The sequence below is a fragment of the Squalius cephalus genome (assembly GCF_949319135.1).
Source record: "Squalius cephalus genome assembly, chromosome: 23".
Taxonomy (NCBI): Eukaryota; Metazoa; Chordata; class Actinopteri; order Cypriniformes; family Leuciscidae; genus Squalius; species Squalius cephalus.
Genome location: NC_137144.1, coordinates 25,703,975 through 25,725,702, shown reverse-complemented (window position 1 = coordinate 25,725,702; position 21,728 = coordinate 25,703,975). Strand labels below are relative to the sequence as shown.

Sequence of the window (21,728 nt, the reverse complement as noted above, 5' to 3'; positions counted from 1 at the left end):
TAAAACAATTTATTTACAATTTATAAAATTGTATAGCCATGTATCTCCTTAATTTATTGGCAGTGCGATTAGGTGATCAAAGTTATTTTGAGGTTTTAAATCTTACGTTATGCTTTTAATTCAATAGTGAGAAGTATGAGCTCTTGTATTAAAGAAAATATTACAACACTCTAAAAAATGCTGGGTTATTTCAATCCATGTTTGGGTCAAATATGGACAAACCCAACCGTTGGGTTTAAAAAAATAAAAAAAAAAAAATTAACCAACGGTTACCAACGAAATAAAAGTGAAATAAAAGCAATAAAAACACATTTTGCTTTTTTAATCTGGAAAAAAAAATATTTTTTGTTTTTCGTGTTTGACATATGCTGTCAAAACATGTAATAATAAATATAATAGAGGATCACATAAGTTCTTATAAAGTTTTGCGGGATCAGGATGGGTTTAGCGCGTTGGACCTTTTCTCCATAGAGTAAAAAGGTCCATCCAGCTCTACGCACAGTGATCCCGCCCCCACATGACGTATGTTTCTCCCACAATCCCTCGCGCGTTCACATCATGGCGGACGAGCTGGCGCAAGAGCTGCAGTCCGTAGCTGCAAAAATGCAGATTTTACCGAACGGAGACTCTCACCTTCCCAAAGTAGACGCGGATCCCGTTGACGAGACCGGGAAGAAGAAGAAAAAGAAGAAGAAGAAGGGAAAAGCGGCAGCCGTAGGTAATAAAGACGGAGGAAAGTGTCGCGTGGCCCTGCCATTTACTGCCCTTTCTGATGATCCCATTAGAGCTCGCTATTCTTGTATCTAATTCAGAGGACATTCTTTTACTAGGGACTAAGCGTGTTTTATCAGACCTTAATGTTGATCTCATGCTCTGGGGTGTTAAGTTAAAGGCTGGTTGGAGGGTTAAACTAGCTGGCGAACTCATGGCAGTTGTGTAATGTTGTTATGAGAGGGCACAGTGACTCCACGTGCGTTATTTGTCTATGTGCTTTATGTCTGTCAAATACAATATCTACATCGAATTCCCTTGACTATTCTGCAGGAGTGTAAAGAGTCCCTGAAAACCATACTTGAGGAAAAGTACAGTAAAAATGACCCATTACAAGTTACCAATACCACTTGAGTATTTGATTTGAACAGTACTTACTGTAGGAGATGCACTAGTCCTCAACATCCAAGAGTAAAACAAGAAACAGTTGGTTTGGGAGGAGAGCAATCACGTTTTGTTTCTAAAATCAAAATTAAACTGAACATCTCAATATTGCGGCTGCAGAACGAGTTATGAGTCATGCAAAATGTAGCAAGAAACTGCATTACTCATTACAAATGTATTGGAGCAAAGAGTACATAAACTTAAAGGGATATTTCACCGCTGGAAAGATGAATGTGTATTTAAATTGGGCAGAAATGTGAAATTATTTTAGAAGTTGGAGCCTTCTAGACTGAGAAAAGCCAGAAAATGTATTTTTGGCTCATGTGGATGAAAGACTACAACTCCCAGAATGCACTTGCTTCGCTGCCCTCTGAGGACACTCCCAAGCCACGCCTCCCAATTACAGAGGGCAGTGTCGGGAGAAATGATACAGCTAGGCTACTAGTCGACTCGAAACTGAAAAGACGGCGTTTTATGGTGAGATCCTCCTATGGGCGGGTTGAAGACATGCGGGACGAGCTCCTCCTACTGGCTGGAGTCTCTCGCCTCTGGACAGAAAAGCTTCTGATGAGCTAAATGATGATTTTTGCGTCGTCAGAGTTTTTTTTCCAGACACACAATACAGAAATCTCTCGTCTCAGGGGGACATGAGGGAGGGAAGCACGGTCATTCGAAAATACTACCGGGTTTCTACTGATACAAAGCTTAATGCTAATCGGTGAAGTATCCCTTTAATCAAAAATGTAGTCAAGTAGAGAGTTAAATTTGCTAATATCTTTGATACTCGGTAAAGCTACAAAGTAGCCAAAAATATACTTGAATAAAGTAATTACATTTACTCAAATACTTCACTCCACTGCTATTCTGCACAGGGAACCATGAGGGTGAAGGAGAGTCGGACATCACCAAAGTGGCCAAACAAATGGAGCAACAAACTTTAGAAGAACAAGAGAAAGAGGACGAGCCAGAGGAAGGTTTGTCTAAAGGTTTTACCATTGCGAATCCACGTGCACATGCGACAAGCGTAGGTTTGAGTATGAATCTTGTTTTGTTTTTATATTGGCAGATGGTGAGGAGGGAGATTCAACTGGAAAGAAGAAGAAAAAGAAGAAGAAAAAGAAAGGCCGTGAGTGATTTAGTCAAATACTTCATACTAGGGGTGGGCGATATCTCGATATTTACGATATATCGAGATATTTTTTAAACTCGATATGGATTTTGACATATCGTATATATCGATATATTGTTTATATTTAATTCTGATTTCGCCACTTTGCTTGTTTGCCTTCTCTGTGCTGTGCTCGCCGTTGCCGTCCTCCGCCTGCTTGCTTTTGTTCCCCCTCCCCTCGCGTGTTGTCTCATTCAACCAAGTCACATCAATCTTTCCCCGCCCAGCGAGTGCTTGAAGTGCGTCCGAAACCGCGCGCAGCGCGCGATCAGTTGTTGTTGGTAATTTTTTGTGTAGCGTCGCCTCTCGCCGCATTGCTTTTGTTTGAGGGCGCTTAACACACTCACACTTAACATGCTCCCCTGTAGAAACGGGCCTGGCAGCTCGCGCCAGGTCTAGACACGGTGAAAGTTTCCTGATTGTGACGGATGGCCGAATTTACATGACACATTATAAATTAGCATTAGCCTACCTATTCTGCTATAGATACAGTGCCAAAAAGAAGAGAAGAGGATAAAGACAGAGGTAAAGTGATGTAATGAATGAACAGTTTATCTAATTGCATAGTAGTAAGATACTGTAATTTAATGGCAGTTATTTTTACCTTAAACTTTATGCTAGCAGTTGTTCTGAGTTCCCCAGAGGCCCCAGACAGTGTGATTTTGTAACAATCATGTCAGTTTTTAGACGCATTTTTATAACTTTTTTTTAAATTAATGTTTTACTCTACAGTTGTGCAGTTTTTGGGGGATATATGGCATTTTTTAAATTTATTTGCCAAAATTAGTAATGATATTTATATACAGGTTTATTAAAAATAGTGCAAATGTATTATTTCTTCCTTTATTTTACAGTTAAATTATTATTTTTGTATACAGGGATTTTTTTTTTTTTTTTTAATGTCGCAGAAACACTTTGTTCATACATGAACTGCCTACCTATTTGCACTTCAATAAAAAAAAAAAGACTTTGTAGTATTTGGCATATTTGTTTTTGCAGTAGTTTTTGGGGGGTTATTTTTCCTGTAAAGATATCGAGATATATATCGTATATCGAGATATATTTTTTGCTCCATATCGCCCAGCCCTACTTCATACTGTATAAAATGCCCTTGTTACTCGCAATATGGATGGATGTTTATGTAGTTCATATTCCTTGTTCTCTTTCAGCCAAAGTTCAAACAGATCCTCCATCCGTTCCCATCTGTGAGCTTTACACCAGTGGAGTTTACGCCAAGGGCCAGGAGTGTGACTATCCACCTGTGCAAGATGGGTACAGACAACAGCCGCTTATTGACACACTCTAAAACCTGCAGTCAACCAGTGTAAAGAAACCTCTCAGTGGATGTGTGTTGTCTCCTTTGCAGACGGTCTGCGGCGTGGAGGACGACCAGCGAGGAGAAGAAGTTTTTGGATCAGGCCAATGAGGACATGTGGAATGACTTCAGACAGGCGGCCGAGGCGCACCGGCAGGTCAGGAAGTACGTCATGAGCTGGATCAAGCCGGGCATGACCATGATCGAGATCTGGTGAGCAAAACCATCATGAGTTTGGCTTCATAGATGATGTGGAAACTCGTTAAATGCAAAATGTCTCATGTCTATATATATATATGATCCCGCCCCCCAAAGACATTGTGTATATATATATATATATAAGCAATTATTTATTTATATAGTTTTTTTTTTTTTGTGATTAAAAAAATGCGGGTTTTTAGGGCTGCACAATTTGGCCAAAATTGTGTGGTTATTGATATGGCGATAAAATATTATTATTTAATATTTCATTATTAATATTGTATATGATTTTTATTATTATTATTGCTAAATTAAAAATGTAAAACTTACAAAAAAAATGTATAGTATTACTATTGTTGTATTTCTGGTGTCTTAATTTCTTTTCCTCCAAACTTTAAACCATCAAACTTTTATTTTGACAGAGAACTGGAAGTTTCTTTTATTAAGGACTTCACATTTAATAATTTGTATTCCTTTATTTTTATATATATATATATATATATATATATATATATATATATATATATATATATATATTAGGGCTGGGAATCGATTAAAAAAAATGAACTAATTAATCAAACAATTTGCTGTGATTAATCGCAATTAATCAAATTTCCTTCAAACTTGTAATCATCAATATTTAAACGTAGAATCACTAATTAAATTAAACAACACACAAAAAAAGGGGGGAAAAAAGAAAAATGTCCACACTAATTGGACAGAAAATAGCCCTATATTCAAATATTAAACATCAATATATCAATATATTATTCTTCATTCAGTTCTATGCAACATACTCAGATTTAACAGATTTATTTTTTGACTAATTATCAAAATAAAATATAGTCATACAAAGCTATTATTACCAGAGCATGTGATCAGAGCAGGTAGTTTTACCATTGTTGCCCAGCATGGCTATACCAGCTCAGCAAACAGAAGTCTACTACTGAGAAATTTCACATAATTTGAGCGGACTTTGATTTTCCAGTGCTGATCGGTACATGATTCTTGCGTTTGGGCCGTTAAAGACAGAGCAGAACATTGAGCAGAGAGTGCAGCGACACACACACACACGGAACGGAGAGCGCAGCGCACACACAGAGCGGAAAGACCCGCTCGTGAAGTTACTAAACAAGCTGCGCGAGAATGAAACCTGATCGCCGAACACGGAGGGGCGGGACGGCATATTTTCGGCCTTTTCAATAGCAGCCGCAAGAGGAAATCATTAAAACGTGGCAAAATAAAGGTGCTGCGTCAATTGTTATTTTTTTTTAAATGCGTTAAACATCTCAAATTAATCGCAAAGATTAACGCGTTAATTCCCCCAGCCCTTATATATATATATATATACGATCCGATCCGATTCCGATTCTGGGAGTCACGATCCGATTCCAGAACGATTCTTTATCTACCACCCCCCCCCCCCCCCCCATTAATTCATTAGTTTACAATTAGTAATTAAGTAGTCTATTTTTTTTATAATTACAAATAAAATAAATAAAACATTAAAACAGTTTTATTTTAAGAATTTTAAACTAATATAACTTCAAACCATATAAATAGCAAATAATAAAGAGAAGCATAGAAACAAATGACAAAGAAACAGAAGAGTGCTTTCAGTAGCCTATTTAAGATTATCTGAACATTTTCCATTCAAGAACTGTGAGTGATTTATTTTCATCATACTTTTGTTTTTTACTTTGACATCTTATTAGACTGAGATATCTTAGATATCTATTTAGCTGCATTCACGCTCGGATCTGTTTTTAAATACAAGTAGTAATGTGGTTTGTCCTCACCGTTTAATCCCTTAAGACATAACTTGCTGTGTTTACGTTCATTTTGCACAAGTATATTAAACCACTTACACGGAGTCGCACAGCCGCATGCGCGAGCAGTCAACACAAAGCGTGCATCAGCATTTGAAACTGAAAGCAGCCTTCTGTTAGCGAGGTTCATATTTTAAATATATAAGTCCACTGCATTCCAAACCACATAAACGATGACTTCGTAGAGCATCTTTAAGGAGAATATCGACCCGCGAGACAGCACACTTCAAGTGTAACATGCGCGTCTCTCACAGCGCATCCTGTACAATGAAGCCTGTGAATGTCCTTATAATTCGTTTCAACCTTTCCGAACTTTATTAAATATTATTTTACTGAAGGTACGTGTGTGGGGAATTGTTAGCAAGCAGAAGACGGGTGTTTCTAAAGCAAACTCTGCGTCATCGCACATCTGGTTATAAACTAAGCTCAGAATCGATCCAGAATCGTTGGAGAGAGAATCGCGATGCATCGATGGATCGATTTTTTTCTCCCACCACTAATATATATATATATATATATATATATATATAATTTTCTTTTTTTAAAAGTCTAACATGGGACTGGGGCTTCAAATTAGCCTTTGGCTAGAAGCCTGTATGTAGAGCATCGGCTGCTTGAAATTGTAGCAATGTTATTCTGCATTGTCCCTGTTAATAAACAAATAAATAAATTACAAGTATGGGAAGATGTTGCATTCCTAAATTGCATGTTAAAGCGACCCAAATTTGTTGTAAAAGAACACAGTGCCGCACTTCACTCTGAAACACGAGAAATATTACAGCCATAATTGCAGTAGTTCCATATTGACACTCGTTGGCACTAATCCACTATTCACATCTTGTTTTCTCCTGACAGTGAGAAACTGGAGGATTGTTCTAGGAAGTTGATCAAGGAAAATGGTCTGAATGCTGGTTTGGCTTTCCCGACCGGCTGCTCGCTGAACCACTGCGCGGCTCACTACACTCCTAACGCGGGAGACCCCACCGTTCTCCAGTACGACGACGTCTGCAAGATTGACTTCGGCACGCACATTAATGGTGCGTCTTTAATCATTCCTTATCCGTCTTGATTCCTTCCTGGTGCTTTTCTTGCTGATCTTTAGAGATGTTTGATGATTATGGCATTCCAGGTCGAATCATTGACTGTGCCTTTACCGTCACCTTCAACCCAAAGTACGACAAACTGCTGGAAGCTGTGAAAGATGCCACAAATACTGGAATTAAGGTAGAGTCTCACCTTTTTGCATTGCGATTGTGACAACACACATTTTCCTCTGTCAATGTTGTTTCTCTTTGCAATATTACAGTTAAATACAGTAGAAAGGACAAAAATACAGTAAATACAGTAAAAACAGTAACATTGTGAAATATTACATTTTAAAATGTTATTCTTGTGATGGCAAAGCTGAATTTTCAGCATTGTTACTCCTAAATTTTTGGATAGTAATGCAAGTTAAATGTATAAAAAGACTAGCAACATTTTTTATTGGCATTTCAGTGATTGTTCAGGTTATTATTTTATTTCAGTGCGCAGGTATTGATGTTCGCTTGTGTGACATTGGAGAATCAATTCAAGAGGTTATGGAGTCTTACGAAGTGGATCTTGATGGAAAAACATATCAAGGTTAAAATAGTACTATCTTTAACATCAGAGACTTATAAATAACACAAGATATGATGTTGCAGATGACATTATTTTTCTTTCCAGTGAAACCAATCAGAAATCTCAATGGCCACTCTATTGGACAGTACCGAATACATGCAGGCAAGACGGTGCCGATAGTGAAAGGAGGTGAAGCCACCAGGATGGAGGTGTGTCCTGACTTTCTACTGACGTTTTTGTTTTACAGATTTGAACATAGCTTTAATCCTTTTTATTTGGGTTGTTGCCTGTATATTTAGAGTTTACCATAACAAGGAAAATGAAGGCTGTGTTTTTGTCTCTCAGGAGACAGACTTTATCTTAGGAAAAGGGACAGACAGTCTTGAGAGAGTCTCATTCTGAGGGTTTGGGTGTGCCAGAATTATCAACCCAACACAGCCTCTATCAGTCACGCCACAGGGCTTAAAGAGAGGTGTAGTCAAGTACTCTAGCACTCAAAAGTTTGCGGTCGATAAGATTTATTTAATGTTTTTGAAACGGGTCTTTCATGCTCACCAAAGCTGCATTTATTTGATCAAAAACACAGTAAAAACAGCGATATTGTGAAATATCATTACAATTTCAAATAACTATTTTATATTTGAATATTTGTTAAAATGTAATATATTCCTGTGATTAAAGCTGAATTTTCAGCATCATTACTCCACATGATCCTTCAGAAATCATTATAATATGATGATTTGCTGCTCAAAAAGCATTTTTAATTATCAATGTTAAAAACAGTTCTGCTTTATATTTTTCTGAAACTATAATACAATATTTTCAGGATTCTTTGATGAAAAGGACTGCATTTATTTGAAATAGAAATCTTTATAACATTGTAAATGTCGTTACTGTCACTTTTGATCAGTTTAATGTCTTTTTGCTGAAGTAAAAAATAATTTTTACTGACCTCAAACTTTTACTTTGTCAAGTCGACATTGTAAATCTGCTCCTCCATTTTGAAAGCGATTATGTAGTGTTGTTAATCTCATTGTTAAGGGTTTAGTTCTGTCATTTTGCCGGTGTTGTCTTGCTGAATTTCCTCTTTTACAGGAAGGAGAGGTTTATGCCATCGAGACCTTTGGCAGCACTGGGAAAGGCATGGTGCATGATGACATGGAGTGTTCCCATTACATGAAAAACTTTGAAGTTGGTCATGTGCCAATAAGGTGAGAAACATGCTAATGTTGACACTAACTAAGTTTCCAGCTACAAGCAATTTGTCAATCACAGCCAATCAGAAGATATTTGACATTTAAAGGGATAGTTCACCCAAAAATTAAAATTCTGTAATTTACTCACCCTCAAGTTCCAAACCTGTACGAGTTCTGCGAAACACAAAAGATATTTTGAAGAATGTCAGCAATCAAACAGTTGATGAGCCCCATTGACTTCCATAGAAATTGTTATATTTCCATACTATGGAAGTTAGCTCATCGACTGTTTGGTTACTGTTTTGGTCGACATTCTTTAAAATAACTTTTGAGTTCAGCAGAAGAAAGAAATTCATTCAGGTTCACAACAACTTGAGGGCAAGATGACAGAATTTTTGTGTGAATAATCCCTCTAATGAGCTCGCATATGATGCTTAAAGTTCCCTAAATGGGCAACTCGCAAGATTTTAGAACAGAATTATGTAATGTTCATGTTAATCTTTCCCAGACTCCCCAGAGCCAAGCACTTGTTGAACGTGGTCAACGATAACTTCGGCACCCTCGCCTTCTGCCGCCGTTGGTTGGATCGCCTCGGTGAGAGCAAATATTTAATGGCGCTGAAGAACCTCTGCGACCTGGGCATCATCGACCCCTACCCGCCTCTGTGCGACACCAAAGGCTGCTACACGGCCCAGTTTGAACACACCATCCTGCTGAGACCCACGTGCAAGGAAGTGGTCAGCCGAGGAGACGATTACTAGGCCTCCACGTCACCCGTTTTTATAAATCTGTCCTCTGCTTTCTTATCACATGAGTATTTGATGGGTAAAGGCCTGAGTAAGTTAATAAGCTGTGCCTTCTTGTTTTTAAAATGCTAGTATTTGTTTGTATAATGGTTGGAGGTAAAGATGTCCCCTTGTTTAACTGTGGTGTAACTCACTGGCACAGAAGTGCCCTCACGTAAAGTGCTCTAGAACCATTTTGTAAATGCAGACAACAATATGGTTAGCTTTTGACCAATGAGCAACCCAGGAAAATGTGAAGTCAAAACCACATTTTTAATATCGTCTGGATTAGGCTGTTGCGCATTTAATATTGCACTTTTTTTTTTGTACACATCTTGGTCTGAGAGATTGGGAAATGTTCTAGTTTTGATTAATTTTGTTTATCAAGTGCTGTTTGTTTCTCCTTTTCAGTTTGATTCAATTGCTCATTTAGGCTGAAAAAGAGGACAAGATATTATTAAAGGTGGGGATTTGGCTTTATTCCTTAGTGCAAGAACAGACTTTAATGTAACATAGACCCTAAGATACTAAAATACTCATTGAAACATGCTTTCCTCTAAGAGCGGGCACTCATAACAAAAGTGGCGGTGATGATGTGTAAACATCTTTATTTTGGCTTTGCTTGATTTCAGGTAAAGCCTGTTTGAAATCACCTTTCTCGGAATAAAGCACATGTGGTGTTTTATTTTGAAGTACAAATAAAATTTATAAGAAATTGTGATCTGCATGTTTCATGGTTTTTTCTTTTTTCTTTCAAGGCTTCATGTGTAACCAAGTCTGATGTTCAATTTATGAAATGTAGAATTTAACCATAAATGAATATATCTATCTTGAAAATGTGTATTTTGTCACCACTTCTAGACAAAATTATATAAAATGTGATTGGGTCACACACTTCATGAAAATATGCACATGTGAAAAGTTGACTCGCAAAATCATTTACAAGTTCAAAGAAAGTAATCTTCTGAAATTAGATTACATTTCATGCAGAAGAACAAAAATCAACTGCTCGAACGCTTTCTGTTAGGCTGGTATCTTAGTACATTGACGAAACGTAAGTACTGTTGTTATTTTTACACATTTTTATCACAAGAACATATTTTAGTGTTTTGATTAAACGGTCTTAAAATAGTCGACGTTTCGTTTGGCTAAGTAGTTTGAGTTGCGTGAGGCGAACCTCAGACGAGCTTCGAAAATTACACAATTTATTTAAAAAAACTCGACCCTTTTGTCGTAATTCATTAAGTTATTTAGAGTTACCTGGAAAATGTCACAGAAAATGTCACTATTTCTCATAACAGTCCTAATTTTTTGTTAGTATTTGGTCCAAACTCAAGTACATTCGTCGAATTTTCGCGGTGAGGTCGAAATATTTCTTAAAGGGATAGTTCACCCAAATTGAAAATTATGTCATTAATTACTCACCCTCATGTCGTTCCAACCAAACTTCGTGTTTTCTTCGGAACACAAATGAAGAGATTTTTGATGAAATAAGAGATTTTTGTCCCTCCATTGATTGACAACTACACTACCAAAATTGACGCTTCAAAAAGTTCATAAAGAGAGATCACAAAACTAATCCATATATGATTCGAGCGGTTTAGAAGAGACACGATCGCTCGCTTTAGGCCTATGGTGAACAGATTGAATTTTGGCTTTTATTCACATATAATTAACATTGATTAGCATTCAAGTTGGTCATTAAAATTGGCCGTATTTACGAACAGAGCTTTTTTGGTTTAAAAGTGCCTTCTGTGTGAGCTGTGCTTCATACATCGCTACACAATGAACGATAGACAGTGGACCTTTTTTTGCCCGGGAAATTTTGCTAATGTGATGCAACCACACCTTTAGTGATTGGTGGACCATTACCAGTACGTTAACTACACCAAATTTCTCCAAGTATAATAGATCTCTTTGAACCAAACAAACCAAGCTCTCATTCAGTTTTACACTCAAAATGTTCTAAATGATTCAAAATGGATCCTCAGAAACTCTCCATCACGCTAATAATCTGGGGGTGCACCCGTTTCCTATTGCATTTGAACAGCCAGTCTTTCTTCCGCCTGTAGCGTTTGGACAGCAGAACGTAGAGGACGGGATTCACGCAGGGGTGCAGATACTGGAGAACCGTGCAGGTGAAATGAAACATCTCCCATGAGCGCCCATGCCGGTAAAGTCCCAAATACACACACAGCTCTAGAACATACCCTGGCAGCCAGCACAAGGAGAACGTCCCAGCCGCCAAAAACACCATGAGAGACGCCCGCCGTGTGTTGCGGGTGCTGGCGAGGGACATAACGGGCCTCTTGTGCAGGAAAAAAGCCATACGCCCCGAGCTGACTGCGATAACCAGCATTGGTATGAGATAGTACAGCACAAATTGGCTGAGAACAACCTGGTAATGATGTTCCTGGGTAGTCGGCATACAAACAGTGCTGTTACTCAAACCTGGGCCTAAGCTTTCCTTAGTGGCGAAAATACGCAACGGCAGACTTATGAAGAAACTCAGGCCCCAGACTAGAATAAACATGAGTACCACAAGGTCCATGCTTGGCGGGCGGTAGGGGTTGGTGATGATCATGGCACGAACCATTGATACGGTGCACAGGGAGTATGTGCTGGCGGCCAGGGAGAATGCCAGCAGAAACTGATAGACCTTGCAGGAGGTGTTGCCCAGAGGCCAGGAGAAACTGATCGCGGAGTGGATGGTGAAGGGGATGAGGAGAAGCGTGAGGACGTCGGCCAGAGCCATGCTGAGGAGAAGAACGTCCAGGCGGTTTTTATGAAGGTTCTTGTGTTTGGCGAAGAGGGAGAAGGCCAGGAGGTTGGCGCAGAAACCAATGCCCACTATGATGCCACAAGTGCAAGCAAAGATCACTCCGTAGGTGTTTGTGGCTGCCTATTAGAGACAATGGGAAACATAGTATAAAAATAGTATGTTCTAAGTTGCATTTAAAATCTTTTTTTGTTGGAATTAAATCGCTGTATTGAATTATAATAAAAAAAATATATTATTATCATACCTAAATGTATTAAAAAATTATATAAATACAGTATAATATTAAATATTTTGAAATACATTTTATAGTCAACATACAGTAGTCAACACTTGAAGTGGTTTAAAAAAGTTCATCAAAGTTGTCCTAAGACAAGAACGGGTATTGTTCAAAATTCATGTATAACTGTGATGAAAGGTTTTGATCCAAATGTTGACTAGTGTGTGTATATATACAGTGCCCTCCACAATTATTGAACCCCCTGGTAAATATGATCAAAATTGGCTGTAAAAAATAAATCTGCATCGATTATCCTTGTGATCTTTCATTCAAAAAATGTGCAAAATTCTAACCTTTCATTGAAGTAAAAGAATTGAAAGTGGGGGGAAATCACATTATGAAATAAATGTTTTTCTCCAAAACATGTTGGCCACAATTATTGAAACCCCTAGAATTTTTTACGAGTAAAATATCTCTGAAGTATATTCCCATTAATATTTACCTTTTTTAGTACACCAGGGTGACTAGGAACATGAAACTGTCCAGCTATGACTTCGTGTTTCACAGGAGTTTAAATATGAGGAAACACAAAGGCCAAATCCCCTGAATCATCCATCACAATGAGTAAAACCACAGAATACAGTTCTGATGCGTAGCAAAAGATTGTTGAGCATCACAAACTAGAAAGTGGCTGTAAGACAATAGCTAAAGAATTGAAAATCCCCATTTTGACCATCAGGGCAATAATTAAGAAGTTATAACCAACTAAAGATGTTATGAATCTGCCAGGAAAAGGACGTGTGTCTATACTGTCTTAATGCACGGCGAGTATGAAAGTTTGAGTGGCCAAAGACTCTCCAAGGATCACAGATGGAGAATTGCAGAGATTAGTTGAGTCTTAGGGTCAGAAAGCCTAAAAAAAAAATTATCAAACAACCCCTACATCCCCACATGTTGTTTGGGAGGGTTTAAAAAAAAACCTCCTCGCTCATCCAAAAACAAATTCCAGCAAATTTAATTGTCAGACACGACTGGATCTTCAAACAACACAGGGTTCTGTGGTCAGATGAGACTAAAACAGAACTTTTTGGCAGCAAACACACTAGATGGGTTTGGTGAACACAAGGATAAAAAGTACCCCATGTGTACAATTTAATATACCATTGGATCTTTAATGTTGTGGGCATATTTTTCTGCTGGAGGTCCTGGACTTCTTGTTCAGATACATGGCATTGTGGATTCTATCAAATATCAACAGATAAAAAATCAAAACCTGACGCCTTCTGCTAGAAATCTTATAATGGGCCGTGGTTGGATCTTCCATCAGGACAACGATCCAAAACAAACATCAAAATAAAAATAAAAATTTGTTGTGGAGCACAAAATGAAGCTTCTGCCATGACCGTCTCAGTCCCCTGACCTGATGAGTGGGCTGAACTGAAGAGGAGAAGCACCAACATGGATCTGGGAATCTGAAGGATCTGGAGAGATTCTGTGTGGAGGAATGGTCTCTGATCTCTTGTCAGTTATTCTCCAAACTCATCAGGCATTATAGGAGAAGACTCAGAGCTGTTATCTTGGCAAAAGGAGATTGCAAAAAGTATTTAATAAAAGGGTTTCAATAATTGTGGCCAACGTGTTTTGGAGAAAAACATTTATTTCATAATGTGATTTTCCCCCCACTTTCAATTCTTTTACTTCAATGAAAGGTTAGAATTTTGCACATTTTTTGAATGAAAGATCACAAGGATAATCGATGCAGATTTATTTTTTACAGCCAATTTTGATCATATTTACCAGGGGGTTCAATAATTGTGGAGGGCACTGTATATATACACACACACACAGTTTAAATATAACAAAACATTATTATCTCTCAGTGTAAAAAACATAAAAATTAGGTTGACTAGATACATTTTTCACTGTGATTCTGAAAATATGTTCAATGATAAATTATATAAAAAAATAACTAAGTAAAATGATTTTATTTGTTAATAAAATACTAATTCATTTCACATATTGCCAGAGGAAATTATTTACTCACCATCTGAGACGTTCAGTTACGATAGATATCCGTGTATTTGCAAAGATAATACATCTGTGCATTCAGATTCAACAAATCATTTTTATTGTAGAGATGAGTCTAAATGTGTAAAGATATAATCCCGCTTTAAGAATAGACAAAATATGGGCTAAGCTTCCCTAACACCTCCATTAGAATAGAGCCATTTACAGACACAAAAAAAGGATATGAAAAATATCCATTTATCAATAAAGTCTTCTATTGGATTTGATTCAAAAAGCGACTTCTAGCACAAGATTTTATGAAGCGCATACACCAAATAACATCTTTCGAATGAATGTCAGTCGTTCCCTGCTGGTTTTTTCCATCTCTCGTTCTCTGATTGGAGGCTTATTGATTTGTGATTGATCTCTGGGCTTCTGCCTCATGGTTAATGAGTCTTTAAGGCTCGGCATGTGAAGCACTCACAGGAAGTTGACCGAAACTTGCATTTACCTCTCCATCCATTAGCATGTGCAGTGAAAGGTGTATAATTATTGTTAGAGCCATTTTTGTGTCTTTATTTGCTCGGTATTTACACTCGAGCGCACATTGATTGATTATTCCACCATCCTCAGTCACTAATAGTAACGGCTACTTAACCCATATTGATGAAGGAATAAAGTGACGCTTTGTGTGCACAGACTGAAAATAATAGTAAAAACTGCACCTATAGTGGTGCAAATTATGAGAATGAATTTGGCGGTCTCTCTTTTTCAGTTTTATTGTGTATTGCTTATCAATTTATTTATTGAAAATAGCAGAACATTAACTAAAGTGAAAGAAAAGCTGTGTAATAAAATGTAAAAGATAGAAAAACACTTAATGTAGACCAGCATGACTATCTAAAGTGCATTTGAAAATCTCATCAAAATCAGCAGCATTGAGATACATTCAGGAAATAAATATTCCGATCAAATAAATTAAATATTACATGAAAAAGTCTGACTGAATGAATACATTTAAAACAGACTATACTCTAATTGTAACATATGCAAATTAGTTTGTATATGAAGCATTTTCTACGCATCAATTAAGGCTTTAAAATAAAGAATTGTTTGGAGAGTTTATAATAAAGGCAAAGGCCTTTATTGTGAATTAAAAACAAGTGGGTTCTCAAAAGAGTCCTGGTATCCCAAGTCACTGAAGTCTCTCCTTGTAGGTGTTGCAAGCAGATCATGTGACCACATTAAATCACTGTTCATTTGCATAAAGTCTGCTCAGTCATTAATGTTGCTTCAAGTCTTTTCATGTCCAGGCTCTTTTAATGGTCTCTTTGCATATGTAAGGCACACCCCCTGTCTTTCCTCCGGTCTGGGTCTCTCAATCTGCCCAAACACATCTTCCTCTTCCTCTTCGTCACAGCTTTCAATGGCTGTTGCTCATATCTCAGGGTCTTGCTGGTCTCTTGCGGTAGGTTGTCTCTCATCACTATAGTCTCTATTTGAAAGCTCAAGGGGAAGTTTTTGTTGCCCCCAATGTGTTTGGGACAGTGGACGGTGGCCCACAGCGGGGTCTGGACGCTTCCCTCGCTCTGATATGGGGATATGGCCGTGTGCACGTGCTCAAGAAGCTCTTGCATTAACTTGCGCCTCTTCCAGTCATGCAGGGATCGGCCCCTGTCGTGCATCATCTGTGCGTGACCTACTGAACGGCGCCTGCATGGGACAAACAGAGGAAATATATATCAAACTGACTTTAACCTCAAGTCACATGCAGAGATTTGACTAGTAGACATGAAAAAAAACACAAAAATACATGATGCTTTATTTTAACAATTTGACCTTCACTGCATGCAAAACTGTGCATTTATTTTGCATTGGCTTCTTAGAGCTCCTGTTTCTTCTGTTACCAGCAGATGGCAATCTCAACTACTCTGAACAAGCCTCATGTTTTGAGATCTTGCAGAAATCACTCATGTTCAAAAAGTAAGAGGAGATCATGACTTACTGTCTGTTGTTGAGAGTGTTAGTGGGTCTGGACTGGACCGGTATCAGGACAGTTAACAGGAACACGGCAAACCCCCAATGCCTCAACATACTGGACAACTGAACACAGGAGAGTCACAAAATTATTAAACATTAATATATATATATATATATTATATATATGTATGCAATTGATTTAAATTAGAAAATATTTTACTAGGCATATTAGTCTACAAATTATATATATATATATATATATATATATATATATATATATATATATATATATATGCATGTATGTATGTATGTATACTATTAGGTTTATTAGACAAAAGATAAAATACAAATGATAATATAAAATATATATTTTTAATAAAATGTTTAAAAATTACTACATATTTTTTCATGAAAATATTTGCCTTATTATTTGTAAATCTGAATGCTTTTAGTTTCAACATAATAGTATGATATTCTTTTCACCTTCTGCATGCATTTTAACATTTTATATATATATTTATATATAGCAGAAATTAATAATTCAAGTTAATATATATATATATTAACTTGAATTATTAATTGCTGGTACTTAGAACTGAGTCAATGTCCAGTACACAAGTGGAAATAGTAACAGAATTATATCATTATTCATCAATTAACATGAGGTGTAATAGCCTATATTAAATTGCTGTTGTAAGGCTTCAGCATTGATGATATACTCACATGTAATGCCACTGCTCAGTAGATGTTACTGCCACCCGGCTGGACGAGTTACAGATGTTGAAGCCCAACATGTGACTGTACATTCAATAAACCAGGAGCATCATCTGCTGCCTAAATGAAGCATGTTAATATGTCCAAACTCCACTAGTCCAGAAGACAAACTCTTCCTATGTCTCCTTCCAGAGTGTTTGAAGGAATGAACGCAAAGAGAGAGAGAGGACCAGAGCGATGGGCGTTAGATTTATTGCACCGGTGAGTCTTGTAAGTCCCCTTTGCTGTTCACTGCAAACTGGAATAGACAGCAGGCGTTACAGCAGAGAAAATTAGTGCGCACTGCACACTTGTCTGTGTGTGTGTGTGTGTGTGTGTGTGTGTGTGTGTGTCTGCTGCACATGACTGCCAAAGTGTATACCAGACTGACAAACCACACACACACACACACACACACACACTTCTAGAAACGCACAGGCAGACACCTTCATTGGAAAGAGGCTGGTATGCTGGTGTCTCTCTCTCTCTCCTTCTCTCTCTCTCTCAACACTTATGAAGGGCTCAGGTTTGGCCAGGAGGGGCAGCATTTGACGAATAATCACCCAATGATCTCTAATCTGAACTTTTGATTAAAATTGTATGTATTTGATACGCTGTTTGTGCATGTAAACAATATGCAAAGAAAACACTTGCCTTAAACGCCTCGTACGTCGCCTTGTAACACATTACTGTGACCCGCCTTAACAAAGTTTTAAGGCTTTGAACCTGATGCTCGCCGCTTATGGTAAGGGGCGTTGCTAAGTGATTGACCAATCAGAACAGACTGGGTTTTTCCGAAGGCGGGGTTTAGTGAAACTAGTATTCAGACAGAGGGTGAAAACAGGTGCTGCAACTATGAAAAATAATGTGTTTTTGAACATTTAATCATTTAGACCTATTCTAGTATACTCCCTGCACAAAATTATGAACCTGTAAATTAGCATATTATGGTCTCTTTAATTTTTCTGTCTTTACTGTGTTTATTACTTAAGATCTTATACATACACTGGGTCCTTTCAACGTATGAAGCAAATCCCGAAAACTCCTGAAAGCCATTACAATGGACAACTGATACTGATACAACACCAAAAAAAATATGCTGCATTATGTTGAACGTCTTTTACTTTGCATGGAAATTGTGTGTGAGAGTTCGGATGAACATTATAGCTTATAACGGAGACCATGAGACCCTCCCCTCCTAAAACATGGGTGAAGCTGGGTGAAGAAAGTAAACAGCTTTGGCTGACCACTGTCCCAAGAGATTATGACCATAACCTCAGTGAAATCAAGCCTGTGGGTGGGTCTGCTCGCCTCCTAAGCAAACGTAATGGTCAAGGTGGTTTTCGGGGAGCCCACAAAATAGTACCGCTTCATTTATAGGCCTCGGGGCAAGAGGTTCACAACATAACTAATGCTCATCAACTACAAATTAGTTCTGTGCGACACTAAAATATTCCATATATTTCCATGTTTATGAGGCAGTGCGTACATTGGAAAATACACTGACTTGCACAACCACTCAAAAGTTTGGGTTTTTTTGAAAGAAATTAATACTTTTATTCAGCAAGGATTCATTAAATTGATCAAAAGTGACAGGAAAGACATTTATAATGTTTCACGAATGTTCTATTTCAAATAAATGCTGTTCTTTTTTTAGCTTTCTATTCATCTAAGAATCCTGAAAAAAGGTTTTCCACAAAAAATAAATTAAGGAAAACAACTGTTTTCAACATTGATCATAATCAGAAATGTTTCTTGAGCAGCAAATCAGGATATTAGAATGATTTCTGAAGGATCATGTAACAAATGTGAATAAAGTACTTAAATAAATTCAAATAGAAAACAGTTATTTTATATTGTAATAATATTTCACAATATTACAGTTTTTACTGTATTTTTAATAAAACAAATGCAGTCTTGGTGAGCATGAGAGACTTCTTACAAAAAATCTCACCGACCCCAAATCTTTAGTGTTCATTACACAAATGAAAAATATAAAAATATTAAAATATGTGCAGTTTCATGGACTACTTTTATGTTTTGAGTCTATATGCACTGTCATGAATAGCAACAAGAACTTTGTAAAAGATTCTTCAGAAATTTCTGCTTGTTCTAGGCCTACAGGAAAAATACCAGCATCAAAGTTTGGAAAATGGGGGGCAGTGGCAGAAACGATGACAGAATTAGCATTTTCAGTTTTTTGTAGACTGAACAATTGACCCCTTTGGCTTTGAACACACTATATTTCTATCATTTGTAAGTAATTCTCATTTGTCATATAAAATATGATGAAATATGAAATAAACCCAATGCGCAGACTCAAAAACCCATGGGTCTTGATTAGAAGAACCTCAAGTGCTGTAAAAGATCCTTTTCGTCCCATGAATCCTTCATGTTCATTATTTCTTCTTAGTGGCCTTAAACTACTGAGAAATGTTTTGTTCTTTATTTCTAGTCAGTGACAGCATCGTCTAGCAATGTTCAAAAGGGCTTGACTCATCCGCACTAATGTCAAAACCCCTGCGTTTTTTATAAGAAATTGTTTAACTGTCATGGCTTGAGTTTCCTTTCCGCTTCCAGCGAACTCCTGTTTTGTTCTCGTGTTTGTTTGTTTTATCATGTAACCTTGCGGGAACACATGACACGATTTCTTCCATTCGACCAGCACAAAAAATAGTTCCAGCGGGCCGCGGCACAGCAGCGCTCCAGATTTAATCACGAGGCGTAAGTGAATTCTGCTACCGAGGAAAGTCTCAGATTTTTGCGGTCTTCTCCGTGAAATTGTTAAATGAAGAAAACATGTCATTTAACACCTTGTCAGTTCCCCCATCGACCACTGGCACTTGACCTTCTCAGCACTTGGACAAACTTTGATATGACACCCGTAGTCAAACTGAGTGAATCGTGGGACATTAGAGAAACATGCGCGCTAGCCACCCAGTATGCCATCAGACTGTGAGATTATTAAGACTGATGTCCCCAGCGAGGCCAATATTTTTTGTTCTACTGCAGAGCGTCGGCAATTTATCATCCAAACATCCCACAGGTTTGTGTTGTGTAGGTACTTTTGGATCTAGTCCGGCGGGTTTGATTCGGTGCCAGAAAAAACATGGCCGCCTTGCCAACAGGCCGTTTAGAGCTCGAGTTGTGAAAGCTTGTCTGAGGGTTCCAGTAAATCCTTCTTCTAGCAGGTAAGAAGTTTGGAAAGCGACGAGGCAGCTCCCAAAACCCCCCCAACACACCTCCCACCGTTGATCTCCACAAGCACAGCTTCATTTAGGTCACTATTGTTCGACTTGCGTGTTATTTCATTCATTTATGCTCGCATTGCATCGATATACGAAGGCACCTTGAGGACTTCTTCATGAAAAGAGTATTCACAGAAACTGTATTTAAATATTCAGCACTAGGGGCCGCGGAAAGGACACGCGTGTGTTCTCAATAAAAACTATAGGTGAAACTTGTCAAAGTCAAACCTGATGTGTTCCTGAGCTCACAAAGCATACAAAGGACCTTTCACTTGCAAAACGCTTTGTATCAGCTTTTATTGCATGATATATTTCAATTTCAATTTTGAATAATGTATATACAACTATACAGTGGTACCATTTTACAGTCTCAAACTATATTTAGTAAAGTTTTCTATATATAATTTGTTAACTTTGTTTTTAAAAATAATATTTATAAATACAGCAAAGAATTTAATAAATTCATTAATTAGACAAAGACCAACACTTTTTAAAAAAATAAATTAACAATACTCTTTTATATATATATATATATATAAAGAGTTCAGATGCAAAAGCCTCTAAGTGCCATCTGAATTTTTCTTCTAGAATGACCATTTTTATCAAGCTTGTATATTTAAGTTCAGTAATTTTACTTAAATGACAATTAATAGGTCATTTTCATTGCCATTTAAGTGCAATTACTGAACTTAAATATACAAGCTTGATAAAAATGATCATTCTAGAAGAAAAATTCAGATGGCACTTAGAGGCTTTTGCATCTGAACTCTTCATATATATATATTTGTGTATATATATATATATATAATGTTTATTTCTTCTCAAAGGAAATTCAAAACTCTACTATATACTATATACATATGTACATACCAAGCTCTGCATAATAGACAATAAAGGCAATCTCAGAGATGAAGGTGAATGCTTTCATGTTGTCGAGCAGGTGCCATCCCATGTGGTCTGTCAACATTTCAGCGGTCAGCAAACCGCCTACAAAAACATGTTTCGATTTTATCTAATCGTCTGGAGGGAAAGCCCTTCCAGTAAATGCTTGGTTGGTTTAGCCCTCCACCATCCAGCCATACATAAAATATACAAATATTTACTGCATAATGGAGGTGAATGGGAGGTGTCCTTCTAAAGACCCACACGTATCCCAGAATCCCGTGCGGCGGGGCAGATGAGTGATACGCCACGGCTAAAATGCACGCATGAAAAAGTGCTGTGTTCGCGCTGGAACAACGGGGACCGGAAGGTGAACTGCTGAGGGGCTTCTTCAGATTTTGGGGATCATACATCATGGGTCTCAATGCCTGTTGACCTCAGTCCACTGAGCTGAAGGTGTGTGTGTGTGAGAGGGGGGTTTAGGAGAAGGCACACCAAGGCTGTGTGTGCCGCCACACAGTAAGGCCTTTTGCTGGCTGCCATGGCGATGGCGACCGCAGAATTGCCATGTTTACTTAAAAGCTAGTGCATAAGAGAACAGCAGACCA

At 37.7% G+C, this 21,728-nt stretch overlaps 2 protein-coding genes across 2 annotated transcripts; one reads left to right on the top strand and one right to left on the bottom strand.

Annotated features, from left to right (window-relative positions):
• The first annotated feature begins 501 nt into the window (after positions 1 to 501).
• Positions 502 to 9,972, top strand: metap2b (methionyl aminopeptidase 2b). Its single transcript, XM_079858514.1, has 11 exons — positions 502 to 718; positions 2,028 to 2,129; positions 2,222 to 2,281; positions 3,493 to 3,595; positions 3,690 to 3,851; positions 6,524 to 6,705; positions 6,798 to 6,892; positions 7,195 to 7,291; positions 7,376 to 7,479; positions 8,366 to 8,481; positions 8,975 to 9,972. The coding sequence occupies exons 1-11, from the start codon at positions 559 to 561 to the stop codon at positions 9,225 to 9,227; spliced, it is 1,434 nt and encodes a 477-aa protein (XP_079714640.1). The 5' UTR covers positions 502 to 558; the 3' UTR covers positions 9,228 to 9,972.
• Positions 9,973 to 11,238: 1,266 nt separating this feature from the next.
• On the bottom strand, positions 11,239 to 16,351 carry LOC307151681 (galanin receptor 2a-like; the record flags this gene model as incomplete). Its single annotated transcript, XM_079859796.1, has 3 exons — positions 11,239 to 12,153; positions 15,676 to 15,970; positions 16,263 to 16,351. The coding sequence occupies 3 exons, from the start codon at positions 16,349 to 16,351 to the stop codon at positions 11,239 to 11,241; spliced, it is 1,299 nt and encodes a 432-aa protein (XP_079715922.1).
• Positions 16,352 to 21,728: the final 5,377 nt, after the last annotated feature.

Coding starts and splice junctions, on each gene's coding strand:
- metap2b (XM_079858514.1), top strand. CDS start 559: ATGGCGGACGAGCTGGCGCAAGAGCTGCAGTCCGTAGCTGCAAAAATG. Junction 3,596..3,689: donor TATCCACCTGTGCAAGATGG/GTACAGACAACA, acceptor TCTCCTTTGCAG/ACGGTCTGCGGCGTGGAGGA. Junction 7,292..7,375: donor TGATGGAAAAACATATCAAG/GTTAAAATAGTA, acceptor TTTTCTTTCCAG/TGAAACCAATCAGAAATCTC.